The sequence below is a fragment of the Staurois parvus genome, unplaced genomic scaffold (genome assembly GCF_062004578.1).
Source record: "Staurois parvus isolate SC_StPar_1 unplaced genomic scaffold, SC_StPar_1.0 ptg000017l, whole genome shotgun sequence".
NCBI classification, from domain to species: Eukaryota; Metazoa; Chordata; class Amphibia; order Anura; family Ranidae; genus Staurois; species Staurois parvus.
The window spans coordinates 7,155,227-7,174,600 of record NW_028317813.1 but is presented as its reverse complement, the minus strand read 5'-3'; the positions used below and the strand labels follow the sequence as shown (position 1 = coordinate 7,174,600).

The 19,374-nt window shown below is 41.3% G+C and overlaps 1 protein-coding gene across 1 annotated transcript in view; it reads left to right on the top strand.

Moving 5' to 3' along the window:
• ADCY6 (adenylate cyclase 6) overlaps nt 1-19,374 on the top strand; it is a 332,221-nt gene that overhangs the window by 229,005 nt on the left and 83,842 nt on the right. The window contains exons 4-9 of the mRNA XM_089679352.1: nt 359-508; nt 2,224-2,345; nt 4,257-4,368; nt 7,865-7,992; nt 14,312-14,470; nt 15,367-15,508. Coding sequence (XP_089535478.1) covers nt 359-508; nt 2,224-2,345; nt 4,257-4,368; nt 7,865-7,992; nt 14,312-14,470; nt 15,367-15,508 — 813 coding nt within the window. The remainder of the gene's footprint in view (nt 1-358; nt 509-2,223; nt 2,346-4,256; nt 4,369-7,864; nt 7,993-14,311; nt 14,471-15,366; nt 15,509-19,374) is intronic.

Below are 19,374 nucleotides of genomic sequence, written 5' to 3'. Positions count from 1 at the left end.
GGGGTCATTTTGGGGGGGGGGTTCTATTCTCCTGGCATTTTTTTTTGCCAATCACAGATGAGCCTATTTACACTAAAGTAGGCTAATTTCTCAATGGTTGTTACAGATTTTAGCACACTGTGATAATTTACTTTGTGTTTCCCAAATACAGCTTATTGTGCACCTCCAGGACTACTGTGGTTGCGTTAGCATTTTACATTTTTCTCTGAGATTTCTAGTTACTTTAGGGTAAAACTATTTAATGCCAAATAAGAAGTTTTTATATAAAAAATATTACCTAGTGGTCGTAAACGTGTTAAAATGAAGATATAGTACCCTTACGTTGGGATTCTAAAGCTATTCAATCTTCTCTTTCTAGCTAAGTGCCAATGTGCTGATCTTCCTCTGTACAAACATCATTGGCATTTGTACCCACTATCCTGCAGAGGTTTCCCAGAGACAGGCCTTCCAAGAAACACGAGGTTACATCCAAGCCAGGCTGCACCTGCAGAGGGAAAATCAGCAGCAGGTTAGTACTTAATGCCACCCATGTGTGCTACACTAGGTGAGGAAAGGAACAAGCTGCTGTGTGATGAAACAACACATGTATGTGAATCTAAGGACGGCCATACATGGGTCAAAAATCAACCGATTTTTCAGCCAAAAATCGGACCTAAGAATAATCGGCCGATTTTTGCTGTTAGTGGGTCAATGGCACTGGCCGATTTTTGTGGTTCCTCCTCTTTTCGGTGATCAGGCATGTTGGAAAATGTGTGAAAAACGACTGATTTTCGACTCAATGATGGTCAAATCATATGATAATTTTTCTGAAAAGAATATGCGCATGAGCCGTGACCTGGAAGGAACAGACGTTTTGCATGTTATATGGAGTGAACGTTATGACTTGGTCTTCCGATTTTCGAAATCAATGATGTCACCATCGGATTACCATCGGATTACCAAGCAAACAACGTTTCCGATTTTCGAACGAAAAATCTTTCAGAATTCGAACCATGTATGGCCTGCATAACTCTGAGCTTGCAATCATCCTCTAACAAGTTAGCATAACATATAAAGCACATGTGCTCTTGCCTGTAGGTCATGTTGTAGAATAAGCAGCAAAATTGTTTGAGATGCAAGGCACATGTTAAGCTGGCCATACGTAGATCGTAATTTGGCCAATTCAGCAGGAACCAGCCAGATTTCAATCTATGTATGGGCTAGCTCACGGGTGTCAAACTGGCGGCCCTCCAGCTGTTGCCAAACTACAAGTCCCATGAGGCATTGCAAGACTGACAGTTACAAGCATGACTCCCAAAGGCAGAGGCATGATGGGACTTGTAGTTTTGCAACAGCTGGAGGGCTGCCAGTTTGACACCCCTGGGCTAGCTAATTGTACACAAGTTGACCTGACCTGTTTTTCAAAGACGATCAGTGCCGCTGGCTTTAGCCGGCAAAACTGATCAATGTATGCACTAGCTCATTGGGAAGGATTGGTGGATGGGGAAATTGGTTAATTTTTTTTTTCCATTGAACTAAAAAAAAAAAAAAAAAATCATATATGGCCTGATTTAGTGTTCATCAGATGTGTGTGGCACATTTATTTAATGATCATATAAAATCTCAGAAGCCACCTTTCTGATATGTTTCCTTGCTTTCAAATATCCCCAGGAGATGAAAAATCCCTGGGAAGCTTTAAAAAAATTAAAAAAAAAAGGGACCTGTTTTATTGTTGTACCTGTTGGAAAAAAAAGTGAACGACCCTGCTTGTCCTGCCTAGATACGGGGATGCGCGTACATTGAGCACACCTCCAGCACTGCAGGAACTAGTGCCATGTTGAGTTCAAAGCCCTTGCATGTACAGTGAATCCTCTCTCCCTGTGGCATAGCAGCTGGCGAGCTCAGCTGGGAGAGAAATAACTGCGCATGTGTGGGCTTTGAGTAGAACGCTAATTTCTGTAGTGCTGGGGGCATGCCCAATGTGCCCAAGGCACATCTTTGTTGCATCTAAGCAGGGTGGGGGGGGTTTACTCATACTTGGGAGTTTTTCTGAAAGACTTGGGCCTCGGGTATAACATATTAAAAGAAACGTTTTTTTTTTTTTTTTAAACTGCACAGTGAGCTACCATGGACACTTAAATACGTCAGAAAAGCAAACTTTGCTATTAACCATTAATGAATTTCTAAATAAAATTCTGTTTTTGCTTGGTTAACATACATGCTGTTCTCTGTTTATCCATGTAGGAGCGCCTCCTGCTATCTGTTTTACCACGTCATGTGGCAATGGAAATGAAGGAAGATATAAACACCAAAAAGGAAGACATGATGTTCCACAAAATCTACATACAGAAGCACGACAATGTTAGGTAACGTTTCTTTTCCAAACATTAAAGATGAACAGATGGGCCAAAATTCACCTTGTAATCCATTTATGTCTTCATATAATTACAATTATAAATGGTACAATTAAATAATTACATTGAACTAGAATAAGCAGTGTCTATATATTTGTATTGGCCTTCTATAATCTCCCTGCAGCATCACTTAGGCCTTGATTACATGAGCTGCCACGGGGTAGTAAAAGCAGGTGGTTGAGCTGTGGTTTTACCACTCCTGACTGCCAGTCTGCAAGATAATATGGCCACGGTTGCTTTGCTGTGTGCCAAACATTATTTTGGTCAGTCACGTTAGGCAGGTGGAATCGCCTTCAAATGCAAACCATTGACGTGCACAAGACTGTGCCTCAACCAAGATAATGCAGGTGCTTGCGGTGCTGCTGGCTCTGGATGGTTAAAAAAAGGCATCTAGGAGGTGACCTATCACCATCAAGATGCCTGACAACTGCCTCTGAAAAGCAATTCACCATTAATTGCTTTTTAGAGGGGGAAATGAAAGAGACACATGTAAATGAAGCCTTGGACCGTCAGTGATGGGCAGTGAGGGCTGGGCTGTGTTGTGTTGCTGTCCACATTTAAGGGTTTAACACTAGCAGCACATAGCTACAGTATTGTGCAATGAACTAAAATATTTATGTTAATAAGTAGTGCAGTTCATGTTGCAGTTACCCAATAAAGCTGTAACAGGGAAAGATTAGCTATTCTGGGTTTCTTTGAATTAATAAGTTTGGTAGTTTTTTTTTATTTTATTTAGTACTAGTTTAACCACTTCCCATCTGCCATATAGCAGAAATACTGCTACAGGGCGGCATGGATGTGCAAAATCACGTATATACACGTGATTCCGCATTTCCAGGTAGAGGGCACGCGCGCGCCCTACCCATGCCACCATTCGCAGCCGCTGCTGTCAATCACCAGGTGCCAGCCAGTGATTACACGCCAGCACCTGGTGATTGCTGAGGATCTCTGTCGGGGAGAACTGTTTGTAAACATAACAGAACAGTTCTCCTCCCTGTCAGCTCATGCACACTGCTTTGCATGGCTGTGCACAGCACAGCCATACAAAGCAGTGTGCTTACAGTGAAGCACAAACACATGGCCCCATAGTAAAATACACCCAGCACACATTTTACCCTTTGATCTCTACTCATGTTAACCCCTTCCTGCCCAGTGCAATTAGTACAGTGTCAGTGTTTTTTTTTAGCACTGATCACTGTATTGGTGTCACTGGGATGTCAGTAACACCAAGTCCGTTCCCAGCAGTGTCCGAATGCCCGCCGCAGTCCCGCTATAAGTCGCTGATCGCTGCCATTACTAGTAAAAATAAAACAAAAAATTCCAGTATATATACCGCCATTTTAAACGCTATAACTTTCATGTAAACCAATTAATTTACATGTATTGGGATTTTTTTTTAGCAAAGACATGTAGTAGTACATTTTGGCCTAAATTTATGACGAAATTAGATTTTTTTTATTTTTTTACTGGACATGTTTCATAGCAAAAAGTCAAAAATATTGTTTTTTCCTCAAAATTGTTGGTCTTTTTTTTATAGCGCAAAAAATAAAAACCTCACAGGCGATCAAACACCACTGAGAGAGAGCTCAAATCATGGGAAAAAAGGATGTAAATTTCATTTGAGTGCAGCGTTGCATGACCGTGCAATTGTCATTTAAAGTAATGCAGTTCCATAATGCAAAAAATGGCCTGGTCAGGAAGAGGGTAAATCCTCAAGAGGGCAAGCGGTTAATTGCTGGGTCTTTTATTTAGAAATTTTGTAAAATGACTGTGCTCCTTTATTAGGATCTGTGTTTTATATGAATTCATGATGCATACTCCTGATTCCTGCAAGAATGCTGACATGTCTTGGTTTTTTTCCAGTATCCTGTTTGCTGATATTGAGGGCTTTACCAGCCTGGCATCACAGTGTACAGCTCAGGAGCTAGTTATGACTCTGAATGAACTCTTTGCACGATTTGACAAGTTAGCGGCAGTAAGTACAGTATTTCAGTCTTGTATACAAAATACAAAGTGAGCTTTGTATTTTCCATTCCCAGTTGACGTTAGAACTGATTTCAAATTGTGTCCCTTCAATCCCTTCACTGGTTGTAACACTTTCTGCTGAGCCAAAGGATGCCAACAAACACAAGGAGTGCCAGGACAGCTAGAGCTATCTGACAGATTAACAAGAGTCTATAATATGCAGATTAGAAGACACACACGCATACACACTCTGATAACCTCAATTTTAATTTGAAATACTTTAAAAGTATGCAGCTAGTCTCCAGTTTTGCTTAGGAATGACAGTCCCAAGCAGATTCAGAAATGGTTCCACAGTCAGACTGAAGGCCCTCCAAAAATCTGTGTGAACGTTGCCTCCTGGTGAGAATTGGCAAGCACAATATATGGCTTCATGGCTCCTCTCACAAACACAAAATACAAACAAGCACCACGAATGCCTGAAATATTGGCATTTAAACTTACACTTGGAGTTTGTTATTTTTTTAATGCAGTTTTGTGGTCTAACTAATTATGTTACTGACTCATGGTTTAATGTTCTATTTATTTACTTAGAAATGTTTTTGTTACAAAAGTGTCATTCAGACTGTAAAATTATTTTTATTTAGGGATGCAAATAAAATTAGATATACCAGAGACAAGCAATGAGAAGTGTTCAGGGGATCCTAAAAGGGGATAGCTGCATCCCAGAAATGTAGGCTAATTAAGTTAAGTGTTAAGTGTAATTTCATGTTTTTCCCACTGGTTTACAATTGCAGAATAGATTCTAAGAGTTGTTTTTAGAAATATAGCAGTCTCACCTCACATGAGGTGCTGCTGGGATTAGGATAGAATGTTGCTCATGTATGTTTTTGGATCCCAGCAGTGGACCTTTTAATGTCTAACTTGGTGTTACTAGACCCACAACCATAAAACCTGTCTTTATATGCAGTAAAGCATGCTTTCTATACGCACTGAGGAACCCAAGGGGTAAATCCTTCATTTTGTGTAAAAAGGCTATTCAATCCTGTCTTCTCTGATCCTCCCCTTCTTCTACTGTTCCCAATCCATCTGCTGGTAGTACAGAGCTCTAGGAATCACTCAGTTTGGTGTGTATTGCTAGAGGGTTTTTTTTTTTCTTTGGGAGAGTGCATATGATCAGCACAGGGCCAATCAGCACTATCTGGACAGAGGGTCAGGGGTCCTGCAGTCTCATTGGACAGTGAGAGGTGAATGAAAACTCCTCCTACAAGCTTTAACCAGTGCTTAGCTGGACACTGATAAGAGTCACAAGACTGTTCTAACTGCTGATGAGAAAAGGTATTTAGCAGTTTATATGTATTAAAATAATTGCATATCCATGTTCTGTGTACTGTGGGAGACCAGACATAGTGAATGCAGGGTCCTGGGTTTAGTAACACTTTAATATTGTGCTAAGCTTTTATTTCTGTCTGTGAAACCCATTGGTGTGAATGTTCCTCAATTTTGATCCCTGTGACATCAGGGCAAAAAATGACAGAGTAGTTGCCACTGAGACAAGAAAGCACAGACAGAAGTAAAAACTCTTAGCAGTTTTAACTCTTTTCCCATTTGTCTTTCTCTGTGCCCCCTTGGAGAGACTTTCTAACAGAAAATGGAGTGAACTGGCGCTGGCACCCATACTGCGTGCAGGAGGCATTTGTTTTGGCATGTGCATCCAATCCAAACTGTGTGCAGGCAGCCTGTGAATGTGGATGCAGACACAGCTGCATGTCAAAATTTTACAGCTGTGCAGGAACGAGTGCACGGCTGTCAAATCATGACAAGTGGTTGTGTCCATTCAGTGGCTGTGTCTGCATCCACTTCCATAGCCTGCTTCCAAACAGCTGGGGACAGTTACCAAAACAACCCCCCCGCACACAGAAGTAGAGACTGCTGAACAGCTTACAGTGGACTTTCACCCCACCTCTGTCTTCTTCCTCTTCCTCCTTCTCATATGTATCTGCTGTATCTAAATAGCTAAATAAACGCATTTAATTAATTTAATGTCTTGCCTTTTTGGTTTTTGTTTTCAAACATACTATTGCTCCTCTTCTCCCCCTGTAATCCCGTGCAGCCATTTTGACTAGTACTCTTCATTGGTGGACAGCTTTTATTCCTTGGTCTTTGGGACTACCGACTGATGACATCCATGCCAGAGCTTTGTAGAAAGAAAAAAGAATGAATGGATTTTTTTTTTTTTGAGATCTTGCAGGATTTTCTGAAAAAAGACCTTTTTTTTTTTCTTCCACACAGATCCCGTGGTTTACCTAAGAGAGTTCCCTGAAAGGTCCTAGCATCACAAGCTTCCCAGGGGGTAGTTGAGAGGCACTGGTTACATCAGCTAGTTGCAAACACACCAAAATACGTGGTGAAAAAATGCCCCACACTCCACTCCCAAAAGGTTCTGGAGCTTCTTTGGGGCATTTGTCACGCATAGGGCAGCCAATTCAAGTGAATAGGTTTCTCTATGTGCGACGAGCAGAAATTCTCAAAAAATGCAAGTTCCCGCTACGCTCAGGTGTGAATGGAGACTTAAAGCAGAAATCCAGGACTGAGTTTTTCCCCTTTCACTGCCCCCTCTTCCACCAACCTTTCTGACTTCCTGAGGTAGCTTCCTCTCCTGATCTTTTTTAAACCTCTTTTACAATGCAGTCTCTTTGCCAGTCCTGGTGATGTCTCCGGTATTTAACTGGGACCTCCACCAATGCAGGAAAGATGCCTCGCCATAATCTTGCTGACAACCTAGTTGAAACAGCTTTTGGGGGGAAAGTCCAAGGCTAATTATTGCTCTGTTTGAATGCAGAGACCAGTAAGCAATGTTTTAACCATGTAAAGTGTTTTGCTACCCACTTGTGAACTTTCAAGTATTCGCTTGAGACATACATTTCCCTAACAACATTTAAATAACCTCGGAATTTTCTTTTTTTGATAGAGGATAGAGCAAATGTTTTCTTTCCCTGTTAGGGCCTCATTAGTAGGCAATGAATGGAAGAAAGTATAATGAAAGATTTTGTGTAGTGGTGCTTAGATGATGTATTACTATATACGGCGTGCCAAAATATAAGAGTTTCTATAATACACACAATACAGTTAATGTTTTCTATGTGACAGACTGATCGCATGTAATATGTTTATATAATAGTGAGTTCCTTGCTGTAAAAAATGCAGTACTATGAAATTTCTCAGACACCAACCAAATTCAAGCTAGCTTTGGAAGATTGAATGTGATTGGTGACTTAGAAAGCAGCGGCACTTATACAGCATAGACTTTGGGAAGTCTAATCCTTCTGTACCTCATACTGAGTGCAAAGTTGTCTCTGCATTTAAATTTTGTTTTATCTATTATTTTGCTAAACACATAATCATTGTGCCACCAAATATGACTGCATGTTGTTTTTGACCCATATACAGCATATGGCACTGAACAGTAATTCAGATGTAATATTATAACTGTCTTTTCATGTTTCAAGGAGAACCACTGCTTGCGCATAAAGATCCTGGGGGATTGTTACTATTGTGTCTCTGGATTGCCTGAGGCCCGCGCTGATCATGCTCACTGCTGTGTGGAGATGGGAGTTGACATGATTGAAGCCATCTCGTAAGTGGAGCTCTGCTTGGAGCATAATTACACATAACCATATATGCATCTTTACTTCAGTGCTTTAGTATTGTGCCATTGTGATCAAGGAAAACAAATGGTTACAATATAAATAAATTACATCTTGATGAGCGAGGAATTTATGTGATTCACAACCAAAGCTGAACTGATTCTTTCTTAGATTTATTTTGGCGATTTTATGGAACCTTTTTATTTAAATGGACAATGTAGAACATAGTTGGGTGGTTTAATGATGAACTCCTCCAACTGTTTCTGAAAAATGAATTAATGGTGGGAAGCTGTATGTATGTTTAGCTAGCCCACATCACCCTATGCTCTTGCTTGTGCAGGAGTAATGTACTATAGCCCCACCCTTCCTTCCTTTTTTTTTTTTTGGAATACATGGAGAAATGGGTAGTAAAATGTGCATTTTTAGAGTGGCCACAGTGCAGTTGGTTTGAGGATGATGATAGGGTACACACATTTGCAGAGAGCACAGTGCAAATGGCACAGATAAGCAAAAGCACAATGAATAATTGTTACTTTCCCACACCTGGCATTGAATTTTATTTTCATTATGAAGATTTTTTTAAGCCCTTAAGCAATATACAGACCCTGACAGTGAGCCAACAATTTACATCAAGCGACAGGAAACTTCCAAATAAGGGTCATGAGATCAAAGTAACAATACTCCACTTTAATTCCCAAAGCACTCTTCCGTCCCTCCATCTAATTCCCGACATATTACCTCAGCCATTAAATACAATCAGCAACAAAAAGAAGGGAACTGCAGACTGACTAGGCTAAGATACAAGGGTGCTTGGAGGTTATGTACCACAAAATAACCAACATTCCTTGGTAGGAGAGTTCACTATAGTAGTATTTTGTTTTTTTTATAACGCAACGGTATGTGGAGAGTCCAGAAAAGAAAGACTGAGGGGTTGAAAGAAAAAAAAAAAGGAGGGTAAAGGGGGTGTAAGGGGAAAGAGCTAAAACCCTTAACAGCGAAGTGTACCTTAGGTCTGGTTCATACCTATGCATTTTTTTTGTGCTTTTTGCATTTTGCAGAAACACACACAATCCTTTTAACATGGTTTCCTATGGGACACATTCACATCTATGCATTTTCAGCTGCTGCATTTTTGGTAAGGGTCAGGGACTTTTTTTCTGCAGCAGATTACAACATGCATAGGTGTGAACAATGCCTAAGGGTCCGTAATATGCCTGTTATGGAGGAGATGGGGTCACCTAAGTCATGACCAGGGAGCTGTGCTAGTAATACCAGGTCTTCTGGAAACACTACATAACACAGCAGCAGTCAGACTTTCCAAATTATTTTATAAATAAAAATTATTAAAAAAATAAAAATTAGATGTTGGATTTATCACCAGAAAGGGCAGGTCCAGAACATGTGCAGCAGTCTGCCATTCTCCTGCTGACCCCTCCAACAGAGCGGCAAAACCACTGGAAAGATCTTATGTAGTGGGGTTGTCACGCTGTACCAGCGAATAAACAATTCGTAACTCACTTTTTGATACCTGCTAGAGAGAGAAGATTTGTGAGCAAAAAAAGAACCCAGTTTCATTGCACCAAAGGGCTTCCCAGATTGGTTCCAATTTCTCAGAAAAGAGAGGAATCACATTATCAGGTTGCTAACACCTCCCGAGTATGAGGTCAAAAGGACATACCTCAATGGTGTGCCATCTAAGCAGTACGTCTCAAATGGGGTAAGGACTTATGCATTAGTCACTTTAATTGGATCGTGGAAAGATAATGATGTAGTGGCATAGCCTGCCAATTATCCAGTGGTGGAGAGATCATGGTCTGGATCCACAATATAGACCCCCACTAACTAGCGTCTCATATGAAGCCCCTAATCCTACATTTATTGGCAGACATTTATTGACTGGTGGGAACTCCTGAGATCCAATCACTAGGGACATGAGGGATATGGGCTCGGGGTGACCTCGATACACATCCTGATTTTACCACAATCAACTCAATGTTACCATTCAGGAGGGTGAGATTTGACATTCGGAGTTAAGTCTGCAAGATTGCCATGGGAGAGAATGTAGGGGGAGAGCCGACATGTACTGTTTTAAGTCCACCCACTCCTTAATCAAGTCCAGTCTAACCCAATTCCACCTTTTTTCCTTCAGGAGGGCCAAGAGGTGGTAGGATATCCATTTGGTGTTATACCACCACAAAACATTGAGAAATTCTGCTTTTGTCACCCTGAGGAAGGATCTTGGTATGGGTACTGGGAGAGTCTGTAATAAATATAGTCATTTTTGAAGGAGTATGGTCATTTTCAAGATACCATGCCTCCCAAACTAGGTGAACACTTGTTGGTGCCTAGGTTTTTAGGTTGCCCTCAAGGTCGACACCTGTGAGGGGGTGAAGGGGGGGGGGAGATTTCCTTCCAAGATATCCAACAGGGAAGGAGTAAGGTACTTGCCTAGATACTTGAGCTTAGTCTGGGCCCAAGCAAAAGGAAAGTGGTCTTGAACCCCTGCATAGTATTAGAAGGTAAATTATTGTTTAATGCCTCAGATTTCTGTATATTACGTTTGTAGTTCTGGGTTAGTTATGAAGAAGAGCAGGTCCTCTGCTTATGCTGCAACCTGGTGATGGGCACTCTGGCTTTGAAGACCTTGAATGTCAGGGTTAGACCGAATGTGACATAACAGGGGTTCCAGAACTAAGACATAGATTAGTGGGGACAGTGGGCATCCCTATTAGGTTCCATAGTTCAGGGAAAAGTCTGTTGACATTGACTCGTTAGCCTTCACCGCTGCTGTAGGGTAAGAGTAGATGACAGCTATCCACTTGCACATATTGGACCCCAGTGCAGTATAACGAAGGGTATGTTTCATAAACAGCCAGTTGACGTGCTCAAATGCCTTCTCTGCTGAATATAGCAGTGTTGGGATGTCCTTTGACTGGGCCAATTGGATCAAGTTCAGAGCCCTACATGTGTCGTCTCTTGCTTCCCTATTAGAAATAAATCCCCTGTAAACCAAAGAAGGGATGACTGGAAGCAAGCAGCTTTCAGTACTTTGGTAAAAATTCTTAAAATTAACATTTAACAGGTAGATGGGCCAGTAATTAGCACAGTCTGATCCATCCCTCCCCTGTTTTAGAATCAAGGTGACATTGGCGTGCAAGGAGTCTTTAGGGAATACGGCTCCATCCAGCAGGGCATTACAGAAATATACCAAGTGTGGAACAAGAAGTTCTGAAAAAGTCAGATAATAAAGTAACGGGAAGCCATAGGAGCCTGAAGCGCTGGTCGCCTCCATGTCTTTAATTGCCATCCAAATTTCAGACTCCATAATAGGGCCTTCCCTAGCTTCGCTATTTTACAGAGAAAACTGCAAGAGCCCCAAAATGCTAAGATAGGAATCTATAGCTGATGTGCTTGTGAGGGGGCCTCTGGGAGGCATATTTTACAGCGACTCATAATATTCCTTAAAACTGTTTGCAATTTCAGTAGACCTATACACCTTGAGAAGACAGCCATGGGAATACAGAGGTCTACCTGGCTTTCCCTCAGATTCATAAAAAAAAGGCACCAGGATACGTCATTTTTACTTTTGCCTTTGAAAACAAGAATTAATTCAACGAGTTGCATGAAACTTTTAGGTTATCAACTGTCTGAACTGCCAGAAAGCTCTTATGTACTCTTTCTAGGGCCCTGATATGATCCAAAAGGAAAGTAATCTCTCGTGCCCTCTCTTTATTTTCCCTGGCCCTAAGTTCAATGTGTCCCACGACCAGCACACTTATGTTCTTCCCACACAACCAAAGAGGAGGTTTCCATAGATCCCTTCATAGAAAAATATTCTCTTATTCCACCCTCCACCTCACGGATATGTTGCGGGTTCACACTCATAAAGTTTCCAATTCTCCGATCGCTGGACCCAGTCACCCAAGGTCAATGAGATTGCAACAGTTGTAAAAAACCAATATTACCCACAACCACTAAAGAACAAGCAGACTAGTGGAGTAAAAGTAACCCAACCGCATGTACAAGTTGTGGGAGGCCAAAAGTATAGTCCTGGGTGTCTGCCTGCAAAATACACCAGACATCAACTGAGCCTTACGAGGATATTGCCCTCAGAAGTCTCCATAGGAAAGCGTATGATAGATGTGAGGAGCGGGTAAAGGTATCTAGGAGGGGATCTGAGGCCACATTCAAATCATCTCCCACTATCCACAAGCCCTCAGCAAATTCTGACAATTTCTTAAGGCAATGTACCAGAAAACCCACCTGACCAGAGTTAGGTGCATACAGTATATATTTACCAGGGTCACAAGATGACCTGAAATTGACCCCTTAACAAAAAGAAATCTCTCCTCTTTGTCTCTGAGGAAGTCTGTAAGCAATCGCATTATTTTGTTAGAAATTAGGATACTAACCCCACCTTCACCCCCCCCCGTGACTTGGAGTCAGGAGAACAACTGTGGTAAACATATGGATATCTAGAGTTCCTCCATATAAGATGTTTCAATTACTTAAATGTGTTTCCCAGAAGGGGCACAATTCCTCCATACCTGTCCAAGGACCTGTGTCCTCTCAGGGACATTCTGGCCCCGTACGTTAATGAAAATAATTTCACAACAGACCTAATATGAACCCAAGCGTAGGGCAGGTATAACCTCACCCGAGAAAACAAAATTAGGATATAGGGGGAGGGAGAATGAAAGACACTGAGAGCAAAGTGGTAGAAAAGGGAATGTAGAAATGTGCAAAGATATTGAAGGTCTGAAACTATTAAAAACTATAATTGAACAACACTAACTCATCTGACTACCACTCAGTTGAGAGCAGGGGCCTGATTGGGGGTAAGTGGAGGCCATACTGGCTCCCAGGTGTGACATAAGACTCCACAGTAATACACGCAAATAAACCATGTTAAATTATTATACACAAACTCCTGACAGGAAAACTATAACCTATCTTTATATCAGCACCCCAACCACTAGGCTCTCAGAAAGATACTGTATATACATGACAAAATAAGAACAACACACAACATACATCCCTGCATAAGATATAGGAGCACTGCAGTCCTGGTCAGCTACAGTCTGTTTCCCCATGAGGGAGAGTTGGCGCATGGTAGCCCAGCTCCCTGGCCATCAGCGCTGGTGACATGGGGAGAGATCTAGGCCAGGGTGGACACCAGAAAGAGCACCACAAATCTGGGACAGAAATCTGCACAAGCCACAGGTGGATAGAGGGCAGAAGTGTAGTTGGGTGGTGGGAGAACATAGGCTAGGCATGCCTGGAAAGCACAGATACATAACCTGGTAGCTACAGCAAAGCCTTTGGCCCCCACCACCCTAGTTATCTGCAAAGCAGGAACACAGCAGAAAAAAATAAGGTTGATGGAAGCCCACAGGTTGCCCCATTGCATGAAAGAAACAGAAAAGCATTATTAGTAATCTCAACCTAATTGGGATCCAAAGCCAGTGTCGATTTCTGTCAGGATAACAGAATGTTCATGTGTCCTGCCATGTAGAGAGTCCAGGTGACAGGCAGATTTCCCTCACAGGGTTGTTTCTGTATTCTGTGAGATTCCTCTTTGACCCATCTGGGTGATTTTGCTTTTTTTTCCTTTCAAAATGGTTTGTTGACAGGTGGCTGGTTTTAGCCTCTGCTAATGCATGCTTCAGATGCAAGGTGCTTCTGCTGTCAACAATTTTTTTGGGTCCATTGACCATTGTTGTTCCTGTGTGCCTGTCTCGCTGTTTTGATGCTTAAGAATCAATTCCTGTGTGCCGCACTGTACAATTTAGATAATAGGCGTTTTGACATGCCTGTAAATTCCATATCTTGGAGTACAGTACACATATCCTTCTCCTCTTTTCTCTGTGATCACCTTATTGCTTGCTAAAAAAAATGGAGCCTTATGAAGTGAGAAGGGTTATATGGATACACTGGGGGCCCAGCAAAGCTTTTTGCCAGTGTCCAATCACCTGAAGGCACATAACCCATAGTCTTAGAATAAATTCCTTTGTCCTATACTGTACACTAAGATATGGCATTTGCAGATACATCAAAATTCCTACGTTTTTCTGTACTTGTTGCAAGGGAGCATGAAGAAATGTGTCAGTACTGCAGAAATATATTGCACATTTGTTTATTCATTTTTTTGGGGGGGGGGCATACGTTTTATGAATTTGTATTGTCTTTCATCAGTGACAATATATCCGTGCAGTCTTGTTGACCTATATCAACTAAAGGTTATTAAACAAAGATCATTTGTCTGGCGCATGCATATTATAATGGAGTATATCTCTTATTTTCCCTCAGACTTGTGCGAGAAGTGACAGGTGTCAATGTAAATATGCGAGTGGGGATCCATAGTGGACGTGTTCATTGTGGAGTTCTTGGCCTGCGCAAGTGGCAGTTTGATGTGTGGTCTAACGATGTGACTCTGGCCAACCATATGGAAGCAGGTGGTAAAGCAGGGTGAGTAAATGTAGAGTTTAATCTTTCCATACATCATTTCATACATATATTTTCTCTTTTTTATTTTTAATGCAGTGTAAGCATCAGCCTCTGGATATACAGTGCAGGAGGGACTGTGATCTTTTATTTGAAAACATTCAATCCTCTGTAGGAATTGTTTTTTCACATGTGATATAGCAAACTGGCCTTTATCTGTATTCAGAGAACAATGAGTAGTTAAATGGGGTTTTCCTTTCCACCAGATGACTTTGGGCCCTTGCACTAGGGCGTCATAATTTACTGATCTTTACTCACCCGTGTGCAAGGGGCCAAAAACAGTGTGTAAAGACCTGAGTAATGTTGAGTAAAGGTGTGCAAGCGTATAGAGGATTAAAATTCTTATCTATTATCGGTATTGTAATATATTCCTTTATACTCTTATAAATAAGTAAACATGTGCGTAAATTACTGCACTCAAATAAAACATTTTTGTTTTACTGTACTTAATGCTGTGTTACTGATCTTTACTCAGCTGTGTGCAATGTCCTATAGACAACAATACATCTCACTTCTGATCACTAAAAAAAACTCAGCATTTTTTATTCCCGTGTACAACAGGCCTCACATTTTTCTTGTCATATATACTTAATGGGAACCTGTATTGAGACAAATATGTAAGCTATAATTGCTGGTTTCAATTCTCCGTTGACATAAGAACACCTGATCTGCAAACTTGTTCTAGGCCAGAGACTCGGTAAGTATTAAAGTCGGATGATCTGCATGGCAGGCCAGACAACCTGCATTTTCAGGAAGAGATCAGCATTGATAGCCCATTTCTCCCAGTATACATTCCACTCTATCTTTTACAAATTTTTCTTTGACTGTGTTCTAAATGCGCTATCTTCCTATCTGTTCAGGCGGATTCACATCACTAGTGCAACACTAAATTACTTGAATGGGGATTATGAGGTGGAGCCTGGTTGTGGAGGTGAAAGAAATGCATATCTGAAAGAACATGACATCAAGACCTTCCTGGTGACCGGATGCAGCCAGAAGAGGGTAAATTTACTTTACTGTATCTAATCTTGGGAAAAGATTTACCTATATGACTAGACCAGAGAGTGCCTCACTACATTCCACTCTGAGGTCATAAAGCAATTTCCAGATCAGCGTTTTAATTAGGTAGGGTAACTTCAATAAACTGCATACGTTTAGGTTTTACTGCACACATGTGGTCACATTATAATCTTTCTCATCAAAACATTCAGTTTGTATTAAAAATGTAGCAAAGGTGTGAAATATTATTTCACACCTATGCTACATTTTTAATACGTATGCCGTTTATCAGTTATTCACTGAATTCCCTTATTTTTTATGAGGCCCTCTGTTATCTTCACTTTGGCAGCTTAAGATTCTGCTCTAATAGGTGCTGTAAAGGGGACAGGCTTTACAAGGGGCAGCGGTAAACCATACATGAGACAGGGACACCTAGGAACAGCCAAATCATGTTTGTCCTGCACTTTTATTTGGCAAGGCAGTAGCATTGAATAAAAGGCAATAGTTCAGTGCAGGAGCAACTTTGTACAGCAAGTCCATGGCATAAAACAAACAAAATATCTCCTTGCCTGAGCAACTAAACGTATGTCCATTCCAGCCTAATGGTGCCCCCAATAGGTTCCCAAAACCAACAGGCAATATATTTTTAATGTTTTGTCAGCAATCAGCCTTTTCACTCGGCAGCCGCAGGCTTTCACAGCAGTGGGAATGGGAGAGAAAACAAGCACTGCACACCAAACAGCCTAAACATGAACAGGCCTTGGACAACTTAGACTAATTAATGAGGTCTGGGTAGTAGGTAAGATAAGGATGTAGGCTTTATTCCATCAAGCTCCACAAAGTCTTTGGGCTCCAGGACCCAGACCAGAACCTATTAGGATATGAGGAAACAAAGTTTGTTTTCTCCACAACATATGCAAATCCTTGAGCCTCTCACCTTGCGTAAATGAGAAAGCTATGTTGGACATATACACTGTCCACTATCCTGCCAGCAAGTGCCTCACATACCTTCCCCCCTCTGCTTAGACATGTGGGAAGGAGCACATTTTGCCAACATACAGAATTACCTTGTTGGGTCAGTGACCTATGTTCATCACAAATTTTGCAGTCTTGCAGATCCCAAAAACATCTTATGACTCTTTTATTATTCCAATTGTTCCAAACCAACCACTGTATTGGAGAATGGTCTGCAGTCAGTTAGAATTGTCTGCCCAAAAGGTAATACCCAGTGTCTCTAGTGCCCACTTTCTGGCCAGGAAATTATTTCCCGTTCTTGAATGGTTCCTCCTTGCAAGGATTACTTTCCAGCTGAGGTATGCCAATTGATTTTATTTGCCCATAATTTCCTGTGAGAAGACTGCTCCCAGAGCTGTCTGTTTGACTGCTCACAGGCCAAGAAGAAATTCACAGGTGAAGTCGGTGGTCGTTGACAATAGTCCCTTACTCAATACTGCCTTCAGTTATTGAAAATCTCTTTTTTTCACTGTCTTTCATTTCGCCATGGTGGGCTTGTTCCCTTTGGAAAAATAAGGAAGATAATCTTGTATTATAACAAGGTTAGGCACAAACAAACTGGTAGTATTATACAAATCATAGAAATGCTTTAAAGCGGAGCTCCACCCCAAAGGGAAAGTTCCGCTTTAAGCCTTTGTCCCCTGCTCCCCATTAAGGATTAGCACCTTTGGGGAGCGGGGGGGGGAGCAGGTACATGAATTTGACAGGTACCCACTCCCACTTCCACTGCTATCGCCTAGGCGATCGGAAGCGGAAGTTGTCCTCCTCCCCTCCCTCCCCGTAGTCTTCTGAGCGGACACCAAACAAGAAATCGAGGCATTTTCCACTTATATTCAGATGAACGGAATCAGCAAGGCATTGTAATTTGACATATGTTGATGTGTGCAGAAATTTTCACTGATCATCTTTAACTATGGCATGTTTCAGTACTTCAACATATGTTGATAAAGAGACAAAATGTTCAATTAACAAAACTAAAACACCAAGATAAGGATCCTCTTGTACAAAAAAAATTTATAGCTATTTTTATAGCTATTTTTATCAGAGTTTAATGGAGAAGTTTGGGAATAGAAAAATAAACTTACATATTCCCTTCCATGCTGCAGTATCGGTGCAATGCTGCAGCTGTCCCATGCTGTCTGTAAGCCTGAGAACTGACTTATCACTTGACCACTGATCTTGGTTTTCCCAGAGCAGAGAGCAGTGATTGGTAGTTAATGCTGTTTGCTCTGCCCCTCCAGCGGTCACTGGAGCTCTGTGCTGGAGCAGCTGGCTCAGGTTCTCAGTGGCATGCTGAGAGACTAAACCAGCTGCCCATCAGGCATCTGAGTGGATCCTGATATATGGCCAATATGGTCGGGTCCTTCCAGGGCCTGGAATGGCTCTGTGGCATCAGCCAACAGTAGGCTTTAGCCCACTGTCAGTTGATTCTGGGTCGAAGGAGAGCACAAGTAAGTGTACTCCTGTAACCCCAAAGAGAAGAATGTCCGAAAAAGCTTTAGCCATAGTTCTCTTTTTATGCTGTTTGAAAATCTGAGCACCACAAACTGAAAATGCTATTTTAATTAGTTTTTAATATTCAAAGCAAGGTCACTTATCCATCTATGTCTCCATGCTTTATTTGCTGAGAAATCATTTTCAAAAACACCCCCTAGCATTTGTGGTCACGGCCATCTTGAGGCAGATGATTCATGAAGCATTTACTTCCTGGAATCCATCTGCCCTTAGGCCAGGCAGGAGGGTTTGCTTAGCTTAGAAAAACCCTCCCCCCTGCTAAAGACTCCTGCGATATATGACATCATTTTGCCTAGACCTGGAAACCAGGAAGTGACTAATGTAAAAAAGAAACTGTTTATAACAAGTAAATATGATTTAATTTCCTATCTATTTACTAATGCTAGCAGCATAGGATTAAAAATAGTCAGTGTTGATTGAGAGAGTTTAGTTCTGCTTTAAGTCATATGGCTAAATTTTTATTTCATATTTAGACCATATTATTGTTGCTGTCTGGATATTTGTTCTAATTAAAATCTGGTTTTACAGATGTAGTAAAGTGTTCATCTACTATAAAGTCAGTTATTTTTGCTGCCTGGTGGCATGAGTCAGCCCCTGGCTTTTTGTATATACAGTTGTGTTCAAAATAATAGCAATCAGACATCACTAACCTGATCAATCACTGTTTTTGGTAGAATCGATGTTTCTAAATGGCACATAATTTACTAGTAGGTGTAGTAGAGTAATAGAAATCCAACAGACCCAACAGTCATGACATGCATACTGCTGATTCTGTGTAATTGAATCACTAATTGAAAGGGGCATGTTCAAAATAATAGCAGTGTGGAGTTCTATTAGTGAGGTCATTCATTCTTTGAAAAACAGGTGGCAATTATTGCCCTTATTTAAGGAATGAAGGCAGCAAATGTTGTACATGCTGGTTACAGTGCATTTCTCTCTGAAATTCTGAATAAAACGGGTCATTCCAGACATTGTTCAGAAGAACAGTGTACCTTGATTAAAAAGTTGATTGGAGAGGGGAAAACATATAAAGAAGTGCAGAAAATGATAGGCTGCTCAGCTAAAATGATCGCAAATGCTTTAAAATGGCAACCAAAACCTGAAAGACGTGGAAGAAAGCGAAAGACTACCATTCGAATGGATAGAAGAATAGCCAAAATGGCAAGGACTCCGCCAACAATCAGCTCCAGGAAGATCAAAGAAGGTCTAAAGTTACCTGTGAGTACTGTTACAATTAGAAGACGCCTATGTGAAGCCAAGCTATCTGCAAGAAGCCCCCGCAAAGTCCCACTGTTGAAAAAAAGACATGTGCTGAAGAGGTTACAAAGTGGCCGGAGACA